This window comes from Colletotrichum truncatum (assembly GCF_014235925.2).
Source record: "Colletotrichum truncatum strain CMES1059 chromosome Unknown Contig_0002, whole genome shotgun sequence".
Lineage (NCBI taxonomy): Eukaryota > Fungi > Ascomycota > Sordariomycetes > Glomerellales > Glomerellaceae > Colletotrichum > Colletotrichum truncatum.
The window spans coordinates 3,974,246-3,999,589 of NW_027222399.1; the positions used below are offsets into that span (position 1 = coordinate 3,974,246).

At 52.8% G+C, this 25,344-nt stretch overlaps 10 protein-coding genes across 10 annotated transcripts; 6 read left to right on the forward strand and 4 right to left on the reverse strand.

Moving 5' to 3' along the window:
* Positions 1–998: 998 nt before the first annotated feature.
* On the forward strand, positions 999–3,014 carry CTRU02_204019 (Protein sum2; the record flags this gene model as incomplete). The annotated part of the gene is made up of 4 exons (XM_036731847.1): positions 999–1,015; positions 1,107–1,142; positions 1,200–1,440; positions 1,641–3,014. The coding sequence occupies 4 exons, from the start codon at positions 999–1,001 to the stop codon at positions 3,012–3,014; spliced, it is 1,668 nt and encodes a 555-aa protein (XP_036576407.1).
* Positions 3,015–4,188: 1,174 nt separating this feature from the next.
* On the forward strand, positions 4,189–6,348 carry CTRU02_204020 (uncharacterized protein; the record flags this gene model as incomplete). The annotated part of the gene is made up of 1 exon (XM_036731848.1): positions 4,189–6,348. One exon carries the CDS (start codon positions 4,189–4,191, stop codon positions 6,346–6,348), a length of 2,160 nt encoding a protein of 719 aa, XP_036576408.1.
* Positions 6,349–7,246: 898 nt separating this feature from the next.
* On the forward strand, positions 7,247–7,669 carry CTRU02_204021 (iron copper transporter; the record flags this gene model as incomplete). The annotated part of the gene is made up of 2 exons (XM_036731849.1): positions 7,247–7,334; positions 7,506–7,669. The coding sequence occupies 2 exons, from the start codon at positions 7,247–7,249 to the stop codon at positions 7,667–7,669; spliced, it is 252 nt and encodes an 83-aa protein (XP_036576409.1).
* A 1,770-nt stretch (positions 7,670–9,439) lies between these two features.
* Positions 9,440–10,345, forward strand: CTRU02_204022 (gcn5-related n-acetyltransferase; the record flags this gene model as incomplete). The annotated part of the gene is made up of 1 exon (XM_036731850.1): positions 9,440–10,345. The coding sequence occupies one exon, from the start codon at positions 9,440–9,442 to the stop codon at positions 10,343–10,345; it is 906 nt and encodes a 301-aa protein (XP_036576410.1).
* A 1,083-nt stretch (positions 10,346–11,428) lies between these two features.
* Positions 11,429–12,346, reverse strand: CTRU02_204023 (40S ribosomal protein uS7; the record flags this gene model as incomplete). The annotated part of the gene is made up of 3 exons (XM_036731851.1): positions 11,429–11,746; positions 11,904–12,087; positions 12,207–12,346. 3 exons carry the CDS (start codon positions 12,344–12,346, stop codon positions 11,429–11,431), a joined length of 642 nt encoding a protein of 213 aa, XP_036576411.1.
* A 438-nt stretch (positions 12,347–12,784) lies between these two features.
* Positions 12,785–13,382, forward strand: CTRU02_204024 (40s ribosomal protein s25; the record flags this gene model as incomplete). The annotated part of the gene is made up of 5 exons (XM_070204308.1): positions 12,785–12,787; positions 12,853–12,888; positions 12,948–12,953; positions 13,050–13,293; positions 13,357–13,382. The coding sequence occupies 5 exons, from the start codon at positions 12,785–12,787 to the stop codon at positions 13,380–13,382; spliced, it is 315 nt and encodes a 104-aa protein (XP_070062071.1).
* A 1,095-nt stretch (positions 13,383–14,477) lies between these two features.
* On the reverse strand, positions 14,478–14,723 carry CTRU02_204025 (uncharacterized protein; the record flags this gene model as incomplete). The annotated part of the gene is made up of 2 exons (XM_036731853.1): positions 14,478–14,640; positions 14,710–14,723. The coding sequence occupies 2 exons, from the start codon at positions 14,721–14,723 to the stop codon at positions 14,478–14,480; spliced, it is 177 nt and encodes a 58-aa protein (XP_036576413.1).
* Positions 14,724–17,317: 2,594 nt separating this feature from the next.
* On the forward strand, positions 17,318–17,952 carry CTRU02_204026 (uncharacterized protein; the record flags this gene model as incomplete). Its single annotated transcript, XM_036731854.1, has 3 exons — positions 17,318–17,385; positions 17,464–17,553; positions 17,649–17,952. 3 exons carry the CDS (start codon positions 17,318–17,320, stop codon positions 17,950–17,952), a joined length of 462 nt encoding a protein of 153 aa, XP_036576414.1.
* Positions 17,953–18,939: 987 nt separating this feature from the next.
* On the reverse strand, positions 18,940–20,439 carry CTRU02_204027 (aspartic proteinase; the record flags this gene model as incomplete). Its single annotated transcript, XM_036731855.2, has 4 exons — positions 18,940–19,763; positions 19,820–19,944; positions 20,011–20,106; positions 20,210–20,439. 4 exons carry the CDS (start codon positions 20,437–20,439, stop codon positions 18,940–18,942), a joined length of 1,275 nt encoding a protein of 424 aa, XP_036576415.2.
* A 1,288-nt stretch (positions 20,440–21,727) lies between these two features.
* On the reverse strand, positions 21,728–24,826 carry CTRU02_204028 (heat shock protein 70-like protein; the record flags this gene model as incomplete). Its single annotated transcript, XM_036731856.1, has 1 exon — positions 21,728–24,826. One exon carries the CDS (start codon positions 24,824–24,826, stop codon positions 21,728–21,730), a length of 3,099 nt encoding a protein of 1,032 aa, XP_036576416.1.
* Positions 24,827–25,344: the final 518 nt, after the last annotated feature.

Sequence of the window (25,344 nt, forward strand, 5' to 3'; positions counted from 1 at the left end):
TACATTGCCTATTCCTTGAACTCTTGCTGACGGCAACATCGTTACTACGGCTCCGCACTTTGGATGGCGAGCCCGATGGTGTAGCCAAGATATTCAATTCCTGGGACTAGATAGCAAAAACGAGCCCAGAATGATATTCAACTCGCTTAACCTGTCAGTAGTGTGGTGTTGTTGTCGTTGATACATGTCATGTCCAACTTCGTCTGAGCTCAGATGTAATCCATCATCTATGCCATGTCTAAAGTCTGTGTGACCTGCTTTGATTCACAATAGATGTCATTTGATGTTTTGTCAATCTTATGGTCTTCCATGCCACGCGGAAGACAAGAAGGTGTAGAAGTCGAAGCATGCGACGCTAAATAAGGTGTACCTATCAAGCATACAGTGTGATTCAGCATTAGAAAGGTTCAATCTATCACGTGTAAATACAGAGGCCGGACTAACAAACCCGGGTACCAAAACACTTTAGCTTGACCAAGGTAGCAGATAGTTGATTTCATTTCGTTTACATTAAAAAGTGTGCAGAGAGGTTTGTTGTTGATGCCCACAGAATGCACTACTTCACGTATGCCAAGTGTGAAGTGGTCTGGAAGGGAGCTCTCCCCACATTCACACTTACCTGCGAGCTAGAGCTCAGAACCAAGTTTAAATCCAATTTAACCGAGGTTCAGCCACAGCCCCAGCACAGCACCTGGGAGGGCTCCATCCCAATGCGGTGAGAGGTGGGGCGCTTCAGCCTCTCGCTTTCTTCTTGCTGTCCTTCCACGTCAGTCCTGGTCAAATCTTTCCTCCACACAAATAACATCCCCTACTCGCTCTTCCACCTCTTCCTCTCACTACCTCCTCCCAGCCCCAATTCATCCCCCCTACCATTGCGCGATTGTATTTTATTTTCCCACTCGGCAGCGCATCGTTCGCATCTTGATTTCGTTTCCTTTCAACGTTCCGTAGTCGCAAAACAGCTTCGTTGCGTGCTTTACGCGACCACAATAGCCGAGATGTCAGAATTCTTAGGGTACGGAGACCTGTCCACCACTCCCCTCTCCACTTTCATCGCGTCTTTAAATGCGCGCCACCTGAATAATTTCGCTAACTCTCCCTCCTAGATCACGCATCTCCCTCATTTCCAAAAGCGACATTCGGTAAGGACTTGGTGGACGTCCACGTTGCTCCCCAGTCCCCTTGCTCATCGCCTCTAGATATGTCGGCGTTCTCCACGAGATCAACTCAGATGAGTCGACCGTGTCGCTCGAGAATGTTCGCTCCTTCGGCACAGAAGGCCGAAGGAGTAGACCCGAAGAAGAGATAGCACCCTCCGATCAGGTTTACGATTACATCATTTTCCGCGGCAGCGATGTCAAGGACTTGAGGATCGAGGATCACCCAGGCATCAAGGAGAACAAGCCTCCTGCCATGCCAGAGGACCCCGCCATTGTCAACGTAAGTTTATACTCCCTTTTTACTCTCCTCGGCGACGCCTATATGATGAAATATTGCGGATGTAAAAATTATCGTCTTGTCGGAAAAGCGCAAAAACGATGTCGAAATTTCCGTTGCCTTCCTTCTGATTTGAAGCGTCATTCTGTCATAGAATATGAACATGTGTAATCCTAGAACACAGCTAATCATGTTCCGCCTAGGCCCGACCTCGTCCTGGACAAGGGCCCAACAGTCAACCACCACCGGCACCTGGCTTTGGCCAACCTCCCTTCCAGAACAACTTCTACCCGCCTCCTGGCCCATGGGGTCCTGCTCCGGGCCGCGGCGGTCCTGGCGCTGGAATGGGTGGCATGCCGTACCCTCCGCCACCGGGTTGGTTTCCTCCCGGTCCTCCGGGTCAAGGCTTCCCTCCCGGACCTGACCAATGGAACTACAACTACCCTCCAGGACCTCCCGGACCTCGTGGGCCTCCTGGACCTCCGGGGCCTGGTGGCGCGCCCGGCCAGGCTCTCGAGAGTCGTGACACCCCCGGTGGCCACGAGTCAAAGCCTACGCCAGTTGGCGCTGCTGGTGACAAGCAGAAGCCTGTGAGCCCGGCCGCACAAGGAGTTCAGAGTGAATCTAAGCCGGGCCCTGCTGCTGGCCTGCAGCAGGGACCTGCACCTACCCCACCGGTAGATTCGAAGCCCACTGCTGCTGAGGTGAAGGCTACCGCTGCGTCCTTGAACACAGCTGGCCCCTCCAAGCCTGTTGAGTTGCCAGTGCCTACGGGACCGAAGAATCCGGCTCGTGTTCAGCCCGCCATTCCTTTAGCGGGATCTATGCCCAAGGCATTCCCTGTTCCTGTTAATGAGAACAATGCTGCTCAGACTGCACCCAGAAATGCCGCCGCTCCAACTGCTGCAACTGTTCGTGATGCGACTGAGGCAGCAAAGGCCGCCGTTGCTCTTGCTATGGCCAACATGAACGCTGGTGCTGCCGCTGTTTCTGCTGGTCCTCAGGGTAATGGGAATGCTATGGACAACTTGACTAAGAAGGTGAGCGAGATGAGAGTGAACGCTGCCCGTACCACACAGCCTGGCGGTGGTCGTGGCCGCGGCCGCGGTGGACGACAGGGTCAGGGTCAGTCCAAAGTGGATGTTCCGGAAGCGGACTTTGATTTCGCCCAAGCCAACGCGAAGTTCAACAAGGACGACCTGGTAAAGGAGGCCATTGCTGGCTCTCCTTTGGGTGAAACCCCGGCCAACGGAGCGGCGGCTGAAGTTCCTGCCGCTGAAACAACTAGTACAAACCCTCCTATTGCATACAACAAGACCCGATCATTTTTCGACAATATCTCTAGCGAAGCCAAGGATCGTGCCGAGAACAACGGCCAAAAGCCTGGTGGACGCGAATGGCGCGGCGAGGAGCAGCGCAAGAACATGGAGACCTTTGGCCAGGGTAGCGTTGATGGCGGGTACCGGGGCTACCGTGGTAGAGGTCGTGGTCGCGGCCGCGGCTTTGGCGGCCGAGGTGGGAGAGCCGGATACCGTGGTCGTGGCGCCCCAGGTGCCGCGCCGCCGGCGGCAAACTAGAAGTATCTTGTGGCGCGGGCACCCAACAGGGCGACAATGTAGCATGGTACCCATCAGGAGATATCACGGTTTTGATTGACGAAATTTCATTGCTTTGAAGGCCGTCACTCGACTTTGAATGGGCACAAAAGCCGAAAGGGTTTCCTTTCATACGACACTTTCTATGATGTATTATCACTCCATCGGTTATCGGTTCTTCTCGGATTCCGTTGGTAATGGAGCACTGGGCTGGTATGTCCTTGAACATTGGTTTGGCCAGATGGGCAGGAACCATGGGACTGCTATTTGACATGCATGGTATCGGACGGAGTTTGGCAGGTGGTAGCCGCAAGCAAGGGAGCTGCGGTCTCATATGATTGCGCAGCGATGACGAGGGTTTCCGATGTGGATAGCAAGCATTCAGTTCTCGTTTACTTGCTGGGGCCGGGAGGCATTCAGAACGGCATGATCCTATGGCAGTGATGTTTACTGTCTGGTAGGTGATAGCAAGAATCATCGCAGAAGAAAGCAAAGGGATCTATCCAGCGATACAGAATGAGGCAATGGAAAAAATGGAAAAAAAAATTGGTGGCAACCTCAGATGAGGGCTACAAGTAGGCGAGAGCCTCTCCATTCTCGTCAGTAAATTAATACAACTCGTTGGCCACCATTCCCAACGTTTCCTCAAACAAAAATATCAAGTGCCGCTTCCGGTGATTGGTGTCTTTGGGACTGAAGAATTTGTCAATGATGTGTATTTTCAAGAATCTTGTGTTTGGTAATTGCTGTTGTCTCCGTACTGCCATATTGTCCCATCGTTCCTGTCGCTCTTGCACCCTTTCCTGAATCTTATTTTCATTCTTTCCCAAGCATGCTACATGCAATACCCTTTCTGAAGGAAGCCCCTTGACGTATTATTTATTGTGATGTAGAAACGCGTGTCATCCGGCTTTGCTGAGTTCAAGGATACATCTCTTCCGGGTGGCCCTAAGGCGAGTGCTGCAGTGCAATTTGTGCCCCGCCTAACCCCGCCACACGTCATGCTGGCACCTTTCCGGCGTGACGCATCGCTGTTTCCCAAAAAAAAAATCACTTCAACAACATAAATATAGCATATTGGCCTGGCCTACCTATCTCATCACAGCTTTCTCCTTTCGAAATTCAATCGGCGGCAAATATACTAGCACCTGCTATCATGTCGAGCCGCCAACTTCGCAAGCTGCAGAAACAGCGAGAGTTTGAGCAGCTCCAGGAAGCTAAAGCGACAGCCGAAGAGTCCAGCGAGGATGACGAGCCCGAACCTGCGCCTACCAAGCCCCGACAGAGCTTGTTCGCAGCTTTAGGAGGCGGCGAAGACGACGAGGATGAAGAGTCTGATGGGGTGCAAGAAGAAGTCAGATCCGAGCCCGAGCCTGATCCCGTTCCTCAGCCTGCAAAGAAGAAGAACAAGAAAAAGAAAAAGAAGGGCAAAAAGCAGGCAGCTCAGTTTAAGAACGACTCCGACAACTCGGACGGTGAGAAGGAAGATGAGATAGACCGGGCGCTCCAGGAACTCAGTGCTTCTCGCGACACCGATTCGACCGCCACCGATAACCTCGCCCAGCGAAGCCGCGATATCGACGAACTGTTGCAAATTAACACCCAATACCTCAGAGCCATCAATGAGATGCGCGCGCTTTTTGGCAAGGAAGCTATCCAGACGGCACAGGAGGAGGAGCGTGCAGAACTAGAGGCGGCACGACGGGCGCAGCGAGGCACCAACCAAGGCGTAGACCTCGAAACGGCGCTCCGAGGAGATCCGCGCAAGAAGCTCCCAGAGGTGTCGCTACGACGGAACGTCTTCATCCAGGGCAAGGAGACATGGCCTCGCGCAACTGCTGCTGGCCTTATCATGAAGGAGATCAAGAAGGGGTCGGACGGTCTTACGGAATTCGCATTCATCCATGAGCCAGCTTACGACAATGTCCAGATCATGTTCTTTAGCTGTGTCCAGATGGGCGACCCGATGCAGTTGGTACAGCTTTTGATGAGATATCCCTACCACATCTCGACCCTGCTCCAAGTGAGTAAGGTTGCCGTGCAAGACCAGAATCAGGCTCTGGCGGCAGACTTGTGCGAGCGGGCTTTGTTCACGTTTGGAAGAGCTACGACCTCCGCCTTCAGGCAAAAGCTGGAGCAGGGCAAGGCCCGATTAGATTTCCGGCGACCCGAGAACCGAGAGCTTTGGCTTGCTGGCTACACATACCTTAAGAGCCTGATACGGAAAGGCACTTACAGAACAGCTTTGGAATGGGCCAAGCTGCTATATAGCCTGAATCCTAACGACCCTTATGGCATGAAATACTTCATCCATGTTCTCGCCATCCGCGCTCGCCAGTCGCAATGGCTTGTTGACTTCATCAACACCCCAGAATATGTGGCAGATGAAACTGATGATACCTACATCAAGCAGACGCTGGTCCTCGCGAAGCTGCAACTTGGCGATATCAAAGGCGCAAAGAATGTTGCAGTGGCAGGGATGGAGCGTCTACCATGGCTGTACTGCTCTCTCTTCCAAGCTCTTAATCTGGAAGCGCCCCCTCCTCTGTGGGGCGTGCGGCCCGATACCGACGAGCGCGAGTTCTGGACGAATCTATATGTACACCAGGCAAAAGACATCTGGAACAACACGCAGGCGATCGACATTTTGAAGGAAGCCGTCAAGATCGCACAAAAGCCGACGAATAGTCTCCCACAGGACAGACCAGCAGACACGCGGACAGCCAGATGGGTATGGCTGGAAGATACACCGAGCTTGCTAAGCGGCATTCCTAGAGCGATACTTACGCAGGAGCCCAATTACGCTTTCGATCCCCTCCCTCCACCAAAAGAGGCAAACATTTTCACAAGTCAAGGAACACAGATGCCCTGGCGCCAGAGCGGTGGTCCGAGTGAGCAGGGCATGTTGGCACAGGAGCGAGCACTCATCAACATGCTGCGCAGACAGCAACAGAGAGCAGCTGCACGCGGAGCTGGTGCCGGCGCTGCAGCTGGTGCTGGTGCTGGTGCCGGCGCTGGAGCGATGCTAGGCGCGTTCCCTGAGGATGATGGCGAGAATGGTGGTAACTTTGCAGATGCCTGGGAAGGCGAGTTCGTTGACGGTGACGACGAATTTGCCATAGAAGGAGAAGATGGCCAGCCCCCATCTGCTGGTATTGTACAGAGACTTGCGGACTTGTTGGCATCTATGGTCCCTGGTGGATGGTCGGCGGCTTCTGGGGAGGGCGAGGAAGGGGATGGGTTCCCAATTGATGCTGACGAGGATGTGGATGACGGCGAGGACCGCCAGCCTCAGCCACCTGGCGGATTTAACTAAGAGTAAACTAAACACCATGGCTTCCCCTAGACAGTGGTTTTCTACTCAATGTAAAATACTCTAGAGATTTCAGCATCTTGCATTGGGAAGGTCAAGTTGATATACATCGATAAAAGTTGCCGTAGTTTTCTAAGCCAAATGGTCTGAAGATGAGCTTATATACACCATACCCTTGTACCTGGTTAGTCGGGCGGGTTCGACCGCACGCGACATCCATGGACGTGAGATGGGGAGAAGAGGGAGACCCTTGGGGAAGGACAGATGCCGGTAAAGGTCCCAAGCTTTTGAGATCTGCTGCAAAAGGGCCGCCGATCCGGAGGCACAGTATAGGTTCCTGGGACAATGTAGGTGTGAACAGAGTGACGTGTGCTGAAATGAAATGCGCTCGCAGTACGGCACGAATGGGTCCGTTTCAGGAGATGGCAGCTCTAGGGTAGAAGGGGGAGGAGAGTGAGCAAGTTTCAGAACGAGATTTCGGGGGATGAGGGCCGTTTGGAGCGCTGGGGGCTGGACTGAGCTGGGCTTAAGACGCCCGGGAGCTTGCGCCATCCACGGCTGAAGCGCTGCTGGGAGGAATGCAATTATTAATACAGCGCTTTGGACAGATATATAATCAACGTCGTCCTATTCAGTCTCACCTTGAACCTCGATTATTACTTTTTATCAAGATACCCCCTTTATTGCTTCTTTGGAAACCGCACCGAGTCTAACTCACATTCATCCAAGACGAATCCTGAAATCCCAACTGAGCAGGACCACTAGGATACCTAAAAAGAGCAGCTGCCCCTCCTTTTATTAGCTACTTTACCCCGCCAAAAACGCCATTCCACAAACCCTCCCAATTACAAACCACCAACTCTACAACTTTACTTCCAACCACCGATACCAACACGCAAAAATGTCTGAGCACACTTACAAGTTCAACGTCAGCATGAGCTGCGGCGGCTGCTCCGGTGCCGTTGACCGTGTCCTGAAGAAGCTTGACGGTGAGTTTTTCTCTGCCCCAGCTCCTGCCAGTGCACATGCCATCCCTCGTTGTCTCCGCCATGGTTCGGCCGTTCCCACTTGTAGGAAAGGCGGTGACACCATCGGTGATGGTTAGCGATGAAGGAGAATAAGTAGCAGCAAGAGACCTTTGCTAACAGATTCCTGAACAGGCGTCAAGTCCTACGAGGTCTCCCTCGAGAGCCAGACCGCCACCGTCGTTGCCGAGGAGAGTCTCCCCTACGAGAAGGTCCTTCAGACCATTGCCAAGACGGGAAAGAAGGTCAACTCCGGCAGCGCCGACGGCGTCGAACAGAGTGTTGAGGTCACCGCATAGATACCTCGGGGTGTGTGACTGTATTGGAGGAGATAGACAAGTCGAATTGAGCCAATACGGATGATAAGCTGCTAAAGCTTACTGCGGTTCTTTACGCGGAGTTTTCGGGTTTGGGCGTTTTATGCGTAGAATCACGTACGCGTAGGACTTTTCCTACTTAGCGAATACAAACTGGCGAAAATGTTGCCTTTGACAAAGTCAAAACTGTGAAAGAAAAGCGCTTCGGATTTGGCGTTTGACCACGCTGTCGCAATACACTCTTATACGCAAGTATTTTCCGGCGAGAACTATGATTAGCCAATCAAGTCATAGGTCATCGTGTTGATCTGGGTCGCTCCCGCCTCCAATGAAAATCTGATCAATTTTCGGCGCCGCTGCTGGGCCCAGGATATTCACAGTTAGATACCCTGGTCGCAAGGACACACTGTGGTTACCTTGAGAACTGGTCGACATCTGGGGCACATAGTCAAGCAGAGTCGTTCCAGAACATTCGGAGATCATAGTCTGAGGTCTCTGGTCAAGTGTTACCTGGAACCTTTGCTTGGACGTTTTCAGAGTTATTGTTGTTACAGTTTGACGCACCATATTGGAGTATAAGTGCCTTTTGTTGCACAATAATACAGGCGATGAAGTAAGCCGCCCCTGAAGCATCTGCTAACGGTTTCGTGTGATTATAAATCTTCTTGATCCTAGACAGATAGCTTGCCATCTCATTGGCATTTATTCTTATAAATATCTTCCTTGCTGCTTCAAAATACTTGGATGGCAATCCCGTCGGTTAAAGTAGCCAGAGAGTCTTGCGCCGGGGCAGACGTAATGCGGCAGAAATAAGCAGGGAATGAACCCGGATATCTGAGGAGGTATTCCAACAATCAACGCCCAGTACCATATCCTATTGTATACTTAAACTAGCTGTACCCTGTCTTTTGGCATAACTGTGTCGGTGCGGTAGGGCTACTGTCAGGATCAGGTTGGGGGCCTTCTATCAAGTTGCATTAGAGCCCTTGGGTTTGCAGTCGCTGATCTTGACGCCTGGCCCAATAGAATCCAGGAGACGCGACATGAGACGAGAGGACACGTGAAATGAACAATACCGATTGCCCCAGACACAGTAAAGGTAAAGGTCACTTGCGAATGACCTGCGTCGGAGTTCGGTCCTGAATGGGCCCCCACACGCCGCTTGGATCGGCGGGCAGGACGCCACCAGGACAGCCGGGGAGAGGTGCCTACCAACGTCATTTGTACTTATGTTGCTGGCCCCGCCTATACGCTGTAACATCGGCGGCTGGGGACATTTCTCACATGTTCCCTTTCGCAGAAAAGGAAGTCAAAGAGAACGGGTTGGAGATTGACCACCTGGATGCGTCGCCATGTCTGGATGGCGGAGACAGAGTCCCAGATGACAACAGGACCGTTTAAGTGAGTGGCGGTGGTGGTTCCTCCCCGTTTTTTTCGGTTGCTTTAGTGCATGCCTTCCCTAAGCGCACTTGCCTTTATTAAGTACCTACTGACCTGTCACGCCTTCCAAGCATTTAGGTGAGACGTTAGGTAGCGCTTCCGCAATAAAATTATCTCCTCATCCAACTTCACAGCTCCATGCTTCTATAAACAGATACATATCCTAGCCCAAAATACCTGAGCTTAATTTCAACCTCACAGCAACAATATTTCGGAGAAGCGACTTCTAGAACAGATCCAACGTGTCCGTCGCATCCCACTCCGCTCAAACAACCCACTTACTAACACCTCTCCAGTCATCTCACCGCCAACATGGGAACGCCTTTTGTATCCCTCCTCGAGCCGACCAGGCTCGACGCTTATATCCGCGGTGTACCGCACGATAAGCAGCCGGCTTCTATCCCTAAGGAATTTTGCGACGCCATGGAGGTTCGTGAAATCGTTTTCGTCAAGGAGCAAGGGGTTCCTGCCGAGAACGAATTCGACGCTGATGACAGCCGTTCTTGTCACTGGATTTCGTACGCCTCGGTCAACAAGGTCGTCGAACAAGAAGTCCTTGATGACGCCGGCAACATCATCAAGCCGCGCCGCAGCAGCACCCGTAGCACCCCAATCGGCACTATCCGTCTGGTGCCCTTCCCTCACGACCCCCACCCCAAGAAGGGGGGCGTTTACTGGGATGGTCAGCTCAAGGAGGAGAAAACTGTCGGCGCGGGTGAGGGGACTGCGAAGTCGCCGGAGGCAGAGAAAAGTCCCATTAAGGAGGATGGTGCAGCGGGCGCTGCGGAGCATGTGGGTGAGGAAAGGAGGTCATCGGCAGCCAAGCCCTTCACCCAACCGGATCGTGCAACGGAACTCCATGACGGGAAGGAACCTTATGTCAAGCTGGGTAGGTTGGCTGTGATACGGGAGTTTAGAGGACACCGTATCGGAAGGCTGTTGGTCACTACAGCACTTGCGTGGCTGAAAAAGAACCCGAGCTATTTCGACCCAAGCATCAAGGAGATGGGGCTCGAGCAGATTGGGGCCTCGACAGCTGAGGAGGTACCCAAGTGGAAGGGTCTCGTGTGTGTGCATGCGCAAACGCACGTCATCGGTGCATGGGAGAAGTTTGGCTTCAAGGTTGATGAAGGAATGGGAACCTGGTGGGAGGAGGGTATCGAGCATAAGGGTATGTTCTTGCGATTGGACATTGAATCAGAGACTCCCGTTGTCTGAAGCTGCAGAAAGCACACAGTGGGGTTACAGGTGAGGAGCAGGCAGCGATGATGCTCAGCTTAGGAGCATCATACGGATAAGGCATACCTTGGCGCAACCGCTCAACTAGGTAGTTGGCTCTGGATGCAGATATGATGGCTCCCACGGGGATCGGTCTTGGGCTTCGCACAGCTTGGGGAAATTTATGATTCATGATTGACGATGACTTGTTGTTTATCTTCTGGGATGATGATCCCTAATATCACTTATGGTAGTTAGCAAAAGTTAATAGATTTGTAGCCATGAATTCGACACCAGAGTGTCGGCGTAAAGTTCTGTACGTGAATAGAAAGCCTTGGATGGGAGTTTTGGAGAACGGACTCATGGCGCCTTCCATGTGATCGCAAAAGTCCGTAGTCTTTCTTTTTCTTTTCGAAAGGGTGCTATACGGAGAACTGTCCGTGTGTTCCTGTTGTGCCTCCACAGAAGTAACAATAGACGATCATAGGTGTAGAGAGCAAGTGCAATAGGTGTGTCCTTGAGGAAAAGGTGGATGGAAGCGGAGATGCAGGATTACCATGACGAGAGGAACTGCATCAATGGCACGTTTGGAAAAAAACAACTCACTGAGTAGGGACTCGTCTAACATGCGGAATTTTATTTTGCCCATGGTCATGTATGGTCATATCACATGGCAGCGCGGGCCAGTCCAGTCTCATGATATTTTACGACTCATAGGGGTATCATATCCCAATTTCACCAGGCACACCGGAACGCGGGTTGATCATTTGCTCTGACGAGCTTGGCTTTTATTGGAAAACCACCTAGAGCCGCAAGAGACAAGATGCCGTAGCCGCGTTCCCCATTCCCGAACGCGCAAATGCAAAGGTCAGCGCAACATTCTTTTTTTGGTAAAAAGATGATGATTGCCCTGTATGTAATACCACGCCTCCGTTGATTTGTCCCCAAAAGCAGTTTTACGACGTAAAAAAGAGTTCCATTTTTCGATGGTTCTCCTCCACAGCGTGATGAAGTTTCCTCAACCCCAGCACCACCAGATCCAGCCAAGAGAAGTAGCCCTTCTGACAGACAGTAATAAACCCTTTACCGGTTGGACTTGGCGACACGCTCCAGCTCATCCTTCTTCTTGATGGCGTAAGAGTTGCTGCTGCCCTTGGCGGCGTTGATCAGCTCCTCAGCAAGGCACTCGGCAATGGACTTGACGTTGCGGAAGGAGGCCTCGCGGGCACCGGTGGTGAGGAGGGCGATGGCCTGGTTGACGCGGCGAAGAGGGGAGACATCGACGGCCTGGCGACGGACGGTACCGGCGGAACCGATACGGGTCGAGTCTTCACGGGGACCGCAGTTGACGATGGCGTCGACGGCGATCTGGATGGGGTTCTGGTCGGTCATCAGGTGGATCTAGGTGCGCGATGTGTTAGCATTGTCATGTCCTAACTGATTGTTCTCATGTGTTTGTTTTTTTTCTTCTGCTCCTCTTTGGGCCCAGTGTGAGAACCGGCCAGAGCCGATTTTTTTTTTTTTCGGTGGGCTCAGGTGGGAAATTCGGGCGACATACGATCTCGAAGGCGTGGGCAACAATGCGGACAGCCATGAGCTTCTTTCCGTTGTTGCGGCCGTGCATCATGAGCGAGTTGGTGAGGCGCTCAATGATGGGGCAGTTGGCCTTGCGGAAACGCTTGACGGCATAGCGGCCAGCAGAGTGGGTGACATAGACGGGGTTGCGGAGGGAGATGTAGTCACTATTCGATTGATATCCCAATTAGCAATCCAAATTCCTCTTTCTCGTTTCTTGGTGTTTCCGTCGTTTGCGGGATCGCAAGTTCGAATCCTCTTGAGAGGAGGGGAGGGAGAGGCTCACGTCAGAGAGATGTCGCGGACCTCAACATCGTAATCCCACTTGTTGAAGAGCTTGACGTTGCCGACCTCCTTGACAACGTCCTTGGGGAGGACGTCGTAGGAGCCGACGTTCTCGACCTCGATATCACCGCCGTCAGACATTTTCGCTCGACCTTGGGGGTTAGTAGGACCTTGGGGAGGAAATCGAGTGTGGGAAAATGTTGGTCGTGGGTTGAAGTTGTCCAAGTGCGAAAGTACGGGCTAGAGTGGGTTTCGATTTTCCTGCTCGGCTCGAATCTCGTGAGTGCAAAGTGGTCAGGGCCCCAGTCCACACTTCAGGGCTTTCTCTCATTCCTGCCTTGGGATTTTTTTCTGAGTGGTGGTGGGAGTGGTGCGGGCCAATCAAAAGCTCTGAAATGGAGGTACGTACCTTTGCGACGCGCAAAATGTTAGGGTTGCTCTGCCCTGGGCGAATCTTCGGCTGGAGGGGGGTCAAAGTGGGTGGCACCTCTTTCCGCAACCTCATACAATTGAAATTCCTACTCCCGACGACCGACCCAGGTGCCTGAATTCCCACGACGACATCACAAATCAGACAAAATGGTACGGGTGGCCCTACGTATGCCGTTTTTGACTTGGCGGGAAAATGTACTGACTGTTTGGTAAAGGCGCCTGCTGCTGGAGCTAAGAAGCAAAAGAAGAAGGTTCGTTGAGACTTGTCCCTATCGTGCGTGATTCCAATATTTGCTAACTCTCATGGCAGTGGTACGTATGATTCCTGTGTGCGCGAGACATTTTTTTCATCGAAGTTCCCCGACGACGATTTTGTGTGCCTCGATCGCTTCGCCTCCCCTTCCATCGACAGCCGACTCACCCATCGCATAGGTCTAAGGGAAAGGTCAAGGACAAGGCCCAGCACGCCGTCATCCTCGACAAGACCACCTCCGACAAGCTCTACAAGGATGTCCAGTCCTACCGCCTGGTGACCGTTGCCGTCCTGGTCGACCGTCTCAAGATCAACGGCTCCCTGGCACGGCAGTGCCTTGCCGACCTCGAGGAGAAGGGCATCATCAAGCCCGTGGTGCAGCACAGCAAGATGAAGATCTACAGTACGTCTCACGAAATTGCTCATCGACTGGGACCGGAACAATCAGCTAACATTATGCCCTTAGCCCGCGCTGTCGGTGGCTCTGACTAAACCATCTCCAAAGAGTGTGGTATGCATGACGAAAAAAAACGCAACGGGGGACAAGGGACGGATTGGTCATATCATCTGCCTGGTCAGGAGGCTTTACAGATGCTCGATGAAGCATTATACCTTGGGCCTTAGGGATCGGATTTGCTTAGCATCGCAAATGGAACGGAGTTGATCGTACATCCGCTGCGTCGTCAGTCAAAATAGACCATGAACACGTCCAGACCTCCCAATGATCGAGCCCTACCGTCCTCTTCCCGTGCATGTCAACCCGGTTTCGTGGGTCGGACTACCCACGGCTAACCTCAAGTCTCTCGTATGAGCGTTCAAGTGCGGGAGCAGCTCGGCACCTGAGTTGGTCCAGTTGACTTTTGTATGAGAACTTAGACACCGTGGCACGGTTGGTGGTGAGGAAGTCGAGGTGGGAGCCACAGCACAGCATGCCGCATTGATGTCATGAAGCTGCTGGTGCGTTGGTGTTTGGGCGTTGCGCTTGAATTGTCGGGCGAGGACTCAGTCAGGCCCAGGCTGGGAAGCATATTCAACTCCATGACCGAGGATAGTGTCGTCTTCAGAGATAGCTATCTCGTACCAGTTCGAGAGGACGGTGAGGTATGGATATTAGTTGTGAGGTAGTGCTGGAAGAAGCCGCAAGGTATGGCTCTTCGTCTGAACGTTTGTGGCGCCTGAATACGCAAGGCTATGACGCACAGAGGAGGAGACTTACTTCATCGTCGAGAAGCGCAACTCATCTGAGAACAGCAGCTTCCCCAGGCTCTTGGCATGTGGGATATGGGGCTGTCAGGCACTCTGGCTCTGGTTTGCTACTGGACGGCTGATGTCTATGAGTTGCATCTGTTGTTGCGGCGAGATAAGCTTGTCTCAAGCATGGCCCAAACAGCATGGCTACGGGAGAATTAAAATCGATTCAGGCTTTTCATCAAACTCTACATGTGCTGAGACACCAATACTGGTTGAGCCTCATGAAAGTTGCTCTAGAGAGTTTTGGCATCGACAGGTCTCTTACCATTCAAGGCGGCTGGATGTCTTTGCCGGCCTTCCCTCTGAATAAAGTCATTTCTCACTCTGATTTTTCATTCACAACCTGCTCGCTGTGTCCCGCAACGCGGGTATTTCGCGTTTATTCACGTAATAATAATTTTGTGCAGGGTGAGTGGAGTGGAGGCGTGCGTTAATATGGCGCTCGCTTGATGACTTTGCCCGCATTGGCTGGGTTGAAGTCGACGGGCAATGCGTCTGTCTATTGGAGAGAGGTTTGCGTCATGGTTTCTTTTCGTTCCCAGGTTGAACGAGATCAAGATGATCTTACCTTAACAAGGGCATAAGCAAGAAGCGAAAGACGCCTGGCGATTTTGTAGTGAGGAAAAGGCTTTGGCACGAATGCACTGTGTGGGAGGGCAGAACCCCAAGCTCACGAGTCCAAGATGTTGGATTTGGCCCATAAGGGCTCTGAGAGCGGTTCGACTCGGAGGATTGGCGAGATTAAAGATAGGGAAAAAATAGTTGTTGGCGGCTGGGCGCTACAGCGGGACTTCCCTACGCGCTTTGATCAAGTTTGGGGGTGTTTGACCAGGAAGTCAAATTGATTAGGGCGGTCCGAAATTTGATGGCATATCAAATGGGCAAAGTCGCGAAGTTGCCCCTTTTTAATCGACAGGGACATTGAAGTCGTGGAGGGGGTGGCAGAGATGAGATCAGATGGTGCTGAAATGTACGGATAAGTGTGAGTTAATGTGCATGTAATGCATCGAGTTTTCGGAGTATTGTGCAAGATGGGAAGATCTTCCTCATGGACGGAGGGTAAAATGCTTGTCTAGGTAGTCGGGCAGGCCAAGGGGAGGGCATACGGTACCTGCAGGGCCTTCTGTCACTCATCCAGACAAAGGACTGACTGACACAATGCGGCTACAAAGCAGACTTGAACGTCATGTGGTGGCTGACGAGTGACATGCAGAGGTCCCCCAGGCACAGCTGACTGGGCTGGGGCGGAAGATTTGGAGAAGGTGTAGAGAGACGAACCAGACGGGTCAGGTCAGTTGATTCGTTTCGAGTAGCTAGGTGGTTTGACGAGGCGTAATTTGCCGGCATGATGAAGGCAACAAGAAATGGGGAATGAGGCGTGTTTAAGGTAAGGTGTCGTGGAAAAGGTGTTGGTGCCGGGCGGACATGTTCGTGGAGAGTGGATGGGGGGAGTTCGTGAAGATGCCAGGGGTACGTACTTGTTACCTCGGAATATAGAAGACCTTACGGAGGATTGAGTATGGAAATAGTGTATGGGCGTACGGCGCTAAACACCCTTTCAGACAGCGTGCAGGATTTCCAGGGTCTCTAAATATGCATATGGAAGGGGGAGAGAACATAACCGTAGGGCAGTTGTTGCCGCTAAAGGATGGACGGCGTGAGGTACTACTGAGCGTGGGATACATGCAGGAAGGGGGGGACTCTTCTTTTTTCTCTCTCCTTCTTTCTTTATCCAGTTGCGACAGTTGCCCGGACTTCGCGTCTGGGGCGCAATAGTCTGCTGTTTCCTGCGCCTCTGTTTTATTCCCATGCCGATAAGACGAGACGATTTGCTTACACCTAAAATTCGGTGGTGACACAAGGCACACATACACGCCCACACAGTTTTCCTCTCTGGAGGGATCGCAGAGTGAATCTAGCAACAAGAAAAGTGTCGTCGTCGTCGATACGTGGTCTCAAACAAACCCCCTCCATCTCACTTCATGCTTTCATCCCCGCCATGGTGCGCCTGTGCCTACTTCTGGCTCTTGTTGGAGGTGTCAGGAGCCTAATTAATGCAGTCCCAATTCCATGCGGGCCACCCATCTGCGGTGTCCTTTTTAGATTTGGATCGCCTGTCCTGGTCAGGTCGCATGAACACTCCCACTCCCACTCCCCTCCCCCTCCCCCCATTCTCACCTTCTGCGCCCAATTGACTGGGTCTCGAGGCCATTCCTTTTGCAGCTGATTACAGATGGTAACCTGGTAATTACACCTCCACCGGACCCAAGGTCCTGCAACTGCAGCATGTACTCATACTATGTACGTACTAACACGCTACGTACATGGTAGGTAACCGCATCTGACTGACTTTCCTGCGACTGACTACGGTGCTGGCTGCCGGCTGCCCGTGGAAGGAGATGATGCGGGCGAGAGCAGCAATCACCCTTCTCCACACACCTCCATCGGGTACACCGTCTGTCAGTCTACTGTGCTTGTGCTTGCGCCTGTGCCTGGCCCTTTTCCTTTCCCGGCCTGTGATCTAAGTGACGCCCACCATCCTAGAGGCCCAGATGCCAGGCACCGTTCCTTCTTGTTATCCTCCTCTTGTGTCCTGCGTGGTATTTCCAGCTTTGCACTGTCCAACGCCTTTTCCTATTACAAAGTCCACGGCATCCCGCATCCAAATCTCCCCAGCTGTTTACTTCTCCTGTGCTTCCTAATCTTCTCTTCCTTTCTTTCCCACCGCACTTCCCGCCAACCATATCCTTTCCCCCTGTCGTCTGCAGACGAAACAAGTCCTCGGCCACCTTCAACATCGTCCTTCCCGGCGCAATAAAGATACCCCCTCTTCTCTCCACACATACTCTTGACTCGACTCTGTTTTTTTTTCCCTGCGACGAATCCTTCTTCGTTACCTCGTCGTCCTCCGTCTCTGCCTCCGTCGTATTGTTGGTCTACTTTTCCAACCTATATTACAGTCGCGACCCTAAGTTACTAGTGTGACAAGCAGCACCCTGTCAATACTGCCAACCGCCCACTAGTTGCTGATCATCCTCCCTTTTTGTCGACTGCGATCCTAACCATCTCCGGTCCCTGCTTTCCTGCTTTACTTGCTGTCATCTTCAACCTTACAACCTACATTGCCTCTTTTCAGCAAGCTAAAAAAACAATAAACCCAAAAAACCAACGACGATATGGCGCACAACCTTACTGACGCTGAGCTCGATCGAGACTGGGTTCCCAATGGCCGTCGCCCACAATCGTACGTACTCCATTGCTTCTCTCCATCTGGCATGTAGAGGCAACTGAGTGAGCTGTTGGGCTAACTACCGAATTGCAGTACTATTGCCCGCTCCTTCTCTGCTGAGCTGATGGACATCTTCCGCATTGAAAACAGTGTTGCCGACCTGGACGAGAAAATCGACCAACGGTATGTGCCAGCCCCCCCTCTTAGGATTTAGTTTCTCGTGTTCCCGTGGCATTACTTTGCCTACGAATCAAGCTACTAACAGTCGTCTTTTACAGAAAGCAAACCGTCCAGAGCCAGACCAACGAGCTCGAAGCTCTTGAGCGCCGCATTCGGGAGATGGAGGAGCGTTTGAAGAGCAATGGCTCCAACCAGAAACCTGCCGACCGGCAGGCTACTCAAGCCGCGGTCGCCGCCTTGTCCAAGGAGGCGGAGAAGGTTCGGTCACGACCAGGTACGGCCCGCCAAAACCAGCCTCATGCGCCGTCGTCGGCGAACATGCCGCCTACACCCACTGCCAGCGAAGGTGAATACGACTTCGTCGGCAAGGATGACCTTGACGACAGCCCTCCCCGATACTGAACAGCTACACCTTAATCTACCAAACCGCGTTATACCCACAAATACCACCTTCCGCCTGAGTTCCCTCCTTCCCAGCACCGCCACTACAAGCAAGCAATGGCAATCATTTATTCCTTGATGTCACAAAATGCTGACCTGCTTGTTTTGTCACATCAGACGGCGACCGCGACCGGGCGTGAGGATAGAGGGTCCTTTTTTTTAGACTGCGACAGCGGACTCGTTCGCATCAACGCTTGAGCGCAATCCTGCATATACCCGCACTCTGCGATTTTTACGGCCTTATCGTACCGCGACGTCGACCTTAGAATTCGAGGGCTCCTCGTATTAGAAAGGAGCCCTCTTTTGGTATGGAGTCGGTTGTTCTTGGCATAGACACGTGCCGAGTATTACATTTTGTGACGGGACGTCGCTCGCTATACCAGCCGCAAGCCTGCTCTGCGGGCGTGTTGAGGCATGCCATTCCTGATTCATCATGACATCTTTTGCAGTTGGTTTTGTTCTTGTGCCGACCTCAAGGTTCACGCATTTTCTTTTTTACCACCAAGTCGAGGAGTTACAGCATGCATGTGCGGATTGCTTGTACCAGGACAGAGGCCCTCTGGTCACTGATAACCAGCAGAGGATAGGGCTGAATCTGTATATACCAGGAGAAGAAATGGAATTCATCTCTGATTTGTTGAGCGTTTTTGAAAGGCGAAGACGACATCCAGCTCCCAGGATGCTGCTCAATTCCAGTGTGTGGGTGACAATCATTCTTTGATTTGAGGTGGGGTGTGCGAAATGCGACAACACTTTACAGAAATTACGTCAGTTTGACTGAGATAGGTTCACATTGCAAACTACGTCTTGGTTCCTAACGGTTTTATTTCTCTTTTTCTGACTTGGCAGGAATTCTAAATCCCTGAAACAACTAGCATTTCGACGCCATTAAACAACCACATTCTTCGATCACCCCGTCTCCCTTGAATTCAAATTGCAGACACCATCTCACTGCGTGCATGTGCTAGTGACAGAGCACACATCCAGGCCCTTGCTGCCGAAGCTGACGAAGCTTCCTCTTTCGCCGTAGTTGAATTGTACATACAAAGTCTTGAGCACCACTGATCCAAAAATGGCATGGTTGTGGACGCTCTTCTGGATACCGCCATAGCACTTTTCGGTATTTCCCGGGACTGGGCCGATGTTTATGTACGCCTTTGGAACCTTGCCTGTATATCCGCCGCTTGTCGAGAATTCGAAATCCGGTATTCCTGATGCAATGTCGCAGGGAAACAGCCAAGACTGCAGCGTCTCATCGAACGATGACCCGGGAATCTCTGCGTAGTACTTGGCAACGACCGTGCCCGGGAGAAGCAGCAAACTGCTGCCCGTGTCGACAGTGGCGGTCATGCGTGCGGTGTACCAGGAGTTGTCGCTCATGGAACTGAGGCGAAATCCCTCTACACGGAAATCCCAGTGCTCAGAGTTAGGCACGGGCGGCTCGTGGATAAGGTTCTTACCGCCGCCCTGGCTACTCCCAAAGTTCCAGGAGCCGAGGGACGAATTGGCACGCAAGTCGGCGCCGATGAATTCGAAGTGCAACTCTTGCTTAAGACGGTCCATGATGGAGGGCATCCGGGGCTGGATGTTTGAAGGGCGCTGTTTCGCCAAGCCTAGGACACCGCTGAGGTTCGGGTCGACGGCGAGGCGGTTGGTTACCGAGACAGCTGACTGGATTGTTGCATTGGATATGTTGAACCAGTTGTAGTCAGTCATGAGGCCTATCCGAAGCATGTCGAGGTAGACTTTCCCAGAGGAGCTGCTGCCGTCGTCTATTCAGATGTTAGTACATTGGTAGTAGTAGTTTGGTTAGATGTTAACGACGAACGATATTGTAGGTTCCATGAGGCTCCTGCGACTTCCTGGCTCGCTTCGGATTTGGAGGGATCGTACAACTTGGGTTTGCCGTTCTTCGCTGCGTTGCCGAATTGGGTGTCGGTGGACATCAGCCAGCTGTGTTCCCACCGTTTTAGCTATCCTTTCAGGTACATCATAGACATGGATGAAGAGGAGACCAACAAGTCGGAAGACCCAGAGTCGATCAACACGGGAATAGCCTGAGCTTCAGGGGTACCGACGAAGATCTCCGACAACCAGTAGCTGTCGCCGTTTGTACTTTTGGCGGTAGAGTACCCGGCTAGGAAGTACCCATTCTCGTTAGCTTCAACTCTTTCTCCAACAGAGAGACTTCACAGAAGGGGTTCACTTGCAGGAATACCCAGCTCGCCGGGTCAGCAAGTGTTTCTCGAGAGCCTCCGGCACGGGCATGTTCCACTTGCGGTAGGCGGCTACTAAGTCGGCCGGGCCGTCGGGGACATAGTGCGGGTTGACACGGACGGGGATCGTGAAAGGGGATCCGGGGGCTGGGATGCTGGAAGGATCCTGGTCGACTGGGAGGGCGTGTGCCATGGCGAGCCATACGAACGGGGCAAGACGAGAGAGCATCATGATGGGTCTGTTCGGCAAGCACCTGTGGAAAAGTACGATGAAAAAAGTCTTGAAAGGCACACTTGGTGATCCTGGTTTTCTCTCTCTTCCACATCAACTCTGTCCGGCTATCATCCCTCTCTCTATATATATGTATCCCGTCACATGGACTGATGTCTTGGACTTCTTTGTAAGGGCACTTGAGACCTCATTGAAGAGCCGAGATGATGATCTGTCGCCAACATTGTTTGCTGTTTCGCGTAGGACAAACTCTTCTACTGAGAATTTTTCTTCTTCTTTTTCCCCTTGGTGAAAGTTTGTCTTTGTTGTTGGCTTGTAGCACTCCCGGACCTAGCTGCCGGTGCAGATACCCGTCTTCCATCCTGAAGGAAAGCAAGCCGAGAGGTTGGCCGTAGACGAGCGTTTGGTCACGGCAATAGAGGAAAGAAGACCAGCATCAAGTCTCTTGTCACGAGGGTCTCACCGTACAATACACGCTGGAGGAAAACCAAATTTGGTTCTGTCACGCCCTGAAACGCGCGGGCTGTGATGATGACAAGATGATGTCTGGGGTGGTGCGAACAACATGGCAATTTGCGATACATCCTGATGGTTCCATGGCCGAGAGTTCTACACGAAGCATCTGTGCCTGACGGATGCATTCCCCGGAACTAGATGGGGACCTTGCCGGCGACGAATAGGTGGGACGGGAGGAGATGTGGACTATCATGTGGCACAGTGAGGATTAAGGCGGAGGGTGGCAAACGGGAAATACACTCGGTGAGGCTGTATCTGTGTGAGAGGTAGACATTTCGGGCCGGCTGCGGAGGAGATAACGCAGGTGTAAGTCGAAGTGTCATGTGGTTTATGATGTGCTATATTCGTAGAGCTGTGGCTCGCAAATTGTGCACACATCACAGCGGACGCCTTCTCCGTGCACTGATAAATCGACAGCTTGTGTCACATGGCTTTTTTTTTCTTTTTCTTCTTTGGCTTTCTATTTTGGCCTATGTAGCTGAACATGTTTGCTTCCTTCGAGTCTTCACACTTTTCAAACGTCCGTCTCGGCATTCTAGGATTTGCATCATTCGATTTGAGGTAAGTGAAAGATGACATGCCATCTCTAGCGGGGCCGGGATTACTGTAGTATTGTAAATAGGCATATTGTAGTGTTCCAAATCACAAATCGGAGCACAGTATTGCACGGAGATCTGATACGGATAATAGTGTCTTGGCTCTTTTAATTCATCTAACGCCTAGGTATGGTATGCTTATAACTTCATTGCGAAACGCTCCCGGCTCCAACCCCTTAGAGCTCATCGTGCTCAGGCGCATCCTCCTGCTCCTGGCCCGGGGCCTTGTGCTGCTCAAACTTCTTCAAAATCTCCTCCAGCTCCTCCTCGGTTGGCGTGTCTCCACTGCCACCAAACTGGACGTAACTGCCACCACCCGGAATCTCGACGGTCCGGCCGGCGGCAGGCTCCGGCTCGGCGGTCGAGCTCTTGAGCGGGATGGTGGTGGTGGGCTTCTTGCCCGACTCGGACGAGGCAGAAGCCGTGTTGGTAGTCGATGAAGAGGCGGACTTGGTCTTCTTGGCCTTGGCGCTCTTGGTCGCCTTCTTCGACTTCTTCTCGAAGTGCTTGACGCCCTTCATGGCGAGGTCCATACCGGCCTTGTCAAGCTTGTCGCGCTTGGCCTGCAGGTCCTTGACGAGAAGGACAGGGTCTGCGGTCGCGGCCAGGGCCTCCTGCTTCTTCTCCGCCTCCTTGAGCCACTTCAACGTGTCCTCGTACAGTCCCTCGACGACATCGAGGTCCTCCAATTTGTACAGAGGCGGGACGGGGCCGCGCTCCTTGACGACGTCCTCCATCTTGCGCTCCTTGTCGCCGGCGGAGGCCTCGTCATCCTCGAGGCCGTCAAAGTCGCCGGAGGGCGTGGCTGACGGCGTCTCCGTGGAGGTGCTAGGTGACTCACTAGCAGAGGCAGAGGCTGACGCGTGCCACGCGTCGTACTCTTCAATCTGCTTCTTGATGTTGCCGACGAAAGATTGCGTAGAGTTCAATGCGTCCTTAAGGCCCTTGATCAGCTCGGGACGCTTCTCGGCCTCCTCCACCCGCTTCTGGATCTTGGAGACAGGGTCGTGGAGCTCCTTGTATCTCTTCTTGAGTTCCTCTCGGGAGGCGTCAGCGCCGTCTTCGTAGAGCCAGTCGCTTGCCTCGCTGTTCTTCTTCTCTAGGGTGGTGCGCTCCTTTTCGGTAGAAAAGGCAATGAAAGACTCGCTCTCAAGGAGATCGCGGACCTTGTAGGTAAAAGCCTCGAGCTGGTTGAGAGCCTCTTCTCTAAGGCGGCGGGCCCTGTCAGAAGCCTCAAACGCCTTGAGGCGGTCCTTAGACTTGATCAGCTCATCGCGAGAGAGCTCGGGACGGCCAGTCTTCTCAAGTGTGAAGTCAACGTCAATAACGACAAGCTCCTTCTTGGGGGCCTCCTTGTCATCGGCGCTAGCGTCACTAGGGCTGGCAGAAGCCGAGGCAGAGGAAGTCTTGCTCTCGGTTGATGGCGTGGTAGTTGAGGAAGACTCAGTAGAGGCGGACGAAGATTCACCCTCCTCACCGTCCAGCGGCTTCTGATCCTTCTTGCCGAAGCCAAACAGGTTCTTGACGCCGTCAACGAAGCCCTCCTTCTCGGGGGCATCCGCCTCACACTCAACAGTAGCCTTGGTAACTTCGACCTCGCCGTTCTCGCCGCTAAGCTTGACACCAACCTTGAAGTGGATATCGCTGTCAACACAAGAATACTTCTCCTTCAGCTGCGCGACGGAGGCAGTGAGGTTCTTGGTAGTCAGGATCTTAGTATCCTGCTCAGCAGAGTCAATTTGTTGGTAGAAGGTGACAGAGAAGTCGTCGTGGTTGGTGAAGGTAACATCCTTCGCAACACCTCCCTGGGGAGAGATGGCTGACCACAGACGCTGGTGCTGGAGCTTGTTCTTGTTGTTGGTCCATTTCATGCCGGAGGGGAAGTTTGCGCCCTCAGAGATGCGGATCTCCTTGACACGGAAGCTAGGGCTCAACTCAGCGGCACGGAAGCCGGCACCGAAGACGGCGGCCTCATCCGAGTTGACGTTGGTGCGAATCTTGTCGGCAGAACCAACAACAGACTCCAACTGCTTCTGGACGAAGGGGGTGCGAGACGCACCACCGTGAAGAATGACGGAGGTCAGGTCGGAGAGTTCCAGGCCAGCCATCTTGAGGGCGTTCTGAACGACCGCTTCGACGCGGGAGGCGTGGCCCTCGGCCATCTTTTCGAACTCAGCACGGCTGATCTTGTACTTGAAATCGACATCCTCGTAGAGGCCCTCAAAGCTGGCGCCAGTGTTGGTGTTGGCGCTGAGGATGTGGCGCACGCGCTCCGCCTCCTTGGTCAACTTCGCAATAGCACGCCCATGGGCCTTGACCTTCTCGGACTGGGCAGAGATCTTCTGTGCGCCCTTGGACTCAACGAACTGGGTGACCATATCATCGATAATGAGAGAGTTGAGGGCGTCACCGCCCAAAGTCCTATCCCAGCCAGTGCCAATAACGGCAACTTCTTGGACTGTCTTGTTGAACTTGCCAATGTCTTTAACAAGGCGGCTCTGGAACTTCATGACGGTAGCCTTGGTGGAGCCGGCACCCATGTCAAAGACAAGATGGTACTCTGGCTTTCCACCCTCGTTGATGTTGGGGAACTGGCGAGAAGTGGCATAGTTGAGACCAACAGCGAGACCGTCGCTGATGAGACTGAGAACCTTGAGGCCCGCCAGGTCAGCGGCTGTTTGGAGAGCACGCTTCTCTTCGGCGGTGAAGTAAGGAGGAACAGTAAGAACAATGGAGCGGATGGACGATGAATCTCCGGCAGCAACTTCGGCGTTCTTCTGGATGCTCTGGAGCTCCATGGCCAGCAGCTCCTCAACAAGCCAGGCCTCTTCCTCCTCGGTGAAAGCCTTGCTCTTGAACGCGGCCGTACCAAGCTCTTTGTTCTTCTCGAGCTGCAGTGCGGGGTGTCGGGCGGCGTATTCCTGAACGATCGGGTGGTCGGTGGAGAGACCAAGGATGGTCTTCAGGTTAGGGTAGACATCGTGGGGGAATCTGGCCGCGAGGGCGATGGCATCGGATCCATATAATCTCTCGGGGTAAGACCCGGACTTGGGGCCGCTCGAAAGAGGCTTAAAGGTGACGGCGGAGATTTCCTTGCGACGCGAGTCCTTGGTGAGGACGATATCGAGAGGAATGCCGGGCTTGACCAGGGCAGCTTTGATGTATTCAGTACCTAGGTCGACGCCAAGAGCTGCGGGAGCAGCAAAGACGTGAACTGAAAAGAAGTAGACGCAGCCGAGGACAATCGTCAACGGCGAGAAATTTCGTTGCGCCATGGTGTATGGTTTGCGCCCAATGGCGCGGTTTGAAGGGTTGTCGTGTTGTAGAGTCGGTGCTAACAGGGAGCTGTCAGACAAGCCCCGAAGAGACTCGGAAAGCTCAAGTCACCGTAATTTTAGGGAATAAGTAACTAGAAAGAGAGCGAGACAAAAATAAAAAAAAGAAGGGGAGGGCTCGAGGCAAGATATGACCCAGAGGCAAAGAAGATATGGACAACGCAGAGGGTCGTTACAGAGACGTGAAAGTGTCCTCTACTAAATTCGGGTTCGGTGCCATCCCCAGACTGGGTCGTTCTCGGCAAGGTGGTACCTGTACTAATGGCTTACCTGGCCAGGCGAAGAGGACAGCTGTAACAAAAAAAAAAGTTGTGGCGCCCGGCAAAGCTGCAAGGCTGAATGCACGATAAGCATTCGATTGGTGCGATAAGCTTAGCCCCGGGAGTTCGTTGCAGTTGTTCCGGTAAAAGCGGGACAATTGGACAGGGTCAAGCCACAATTAAGGGGCCAGCGCCGAG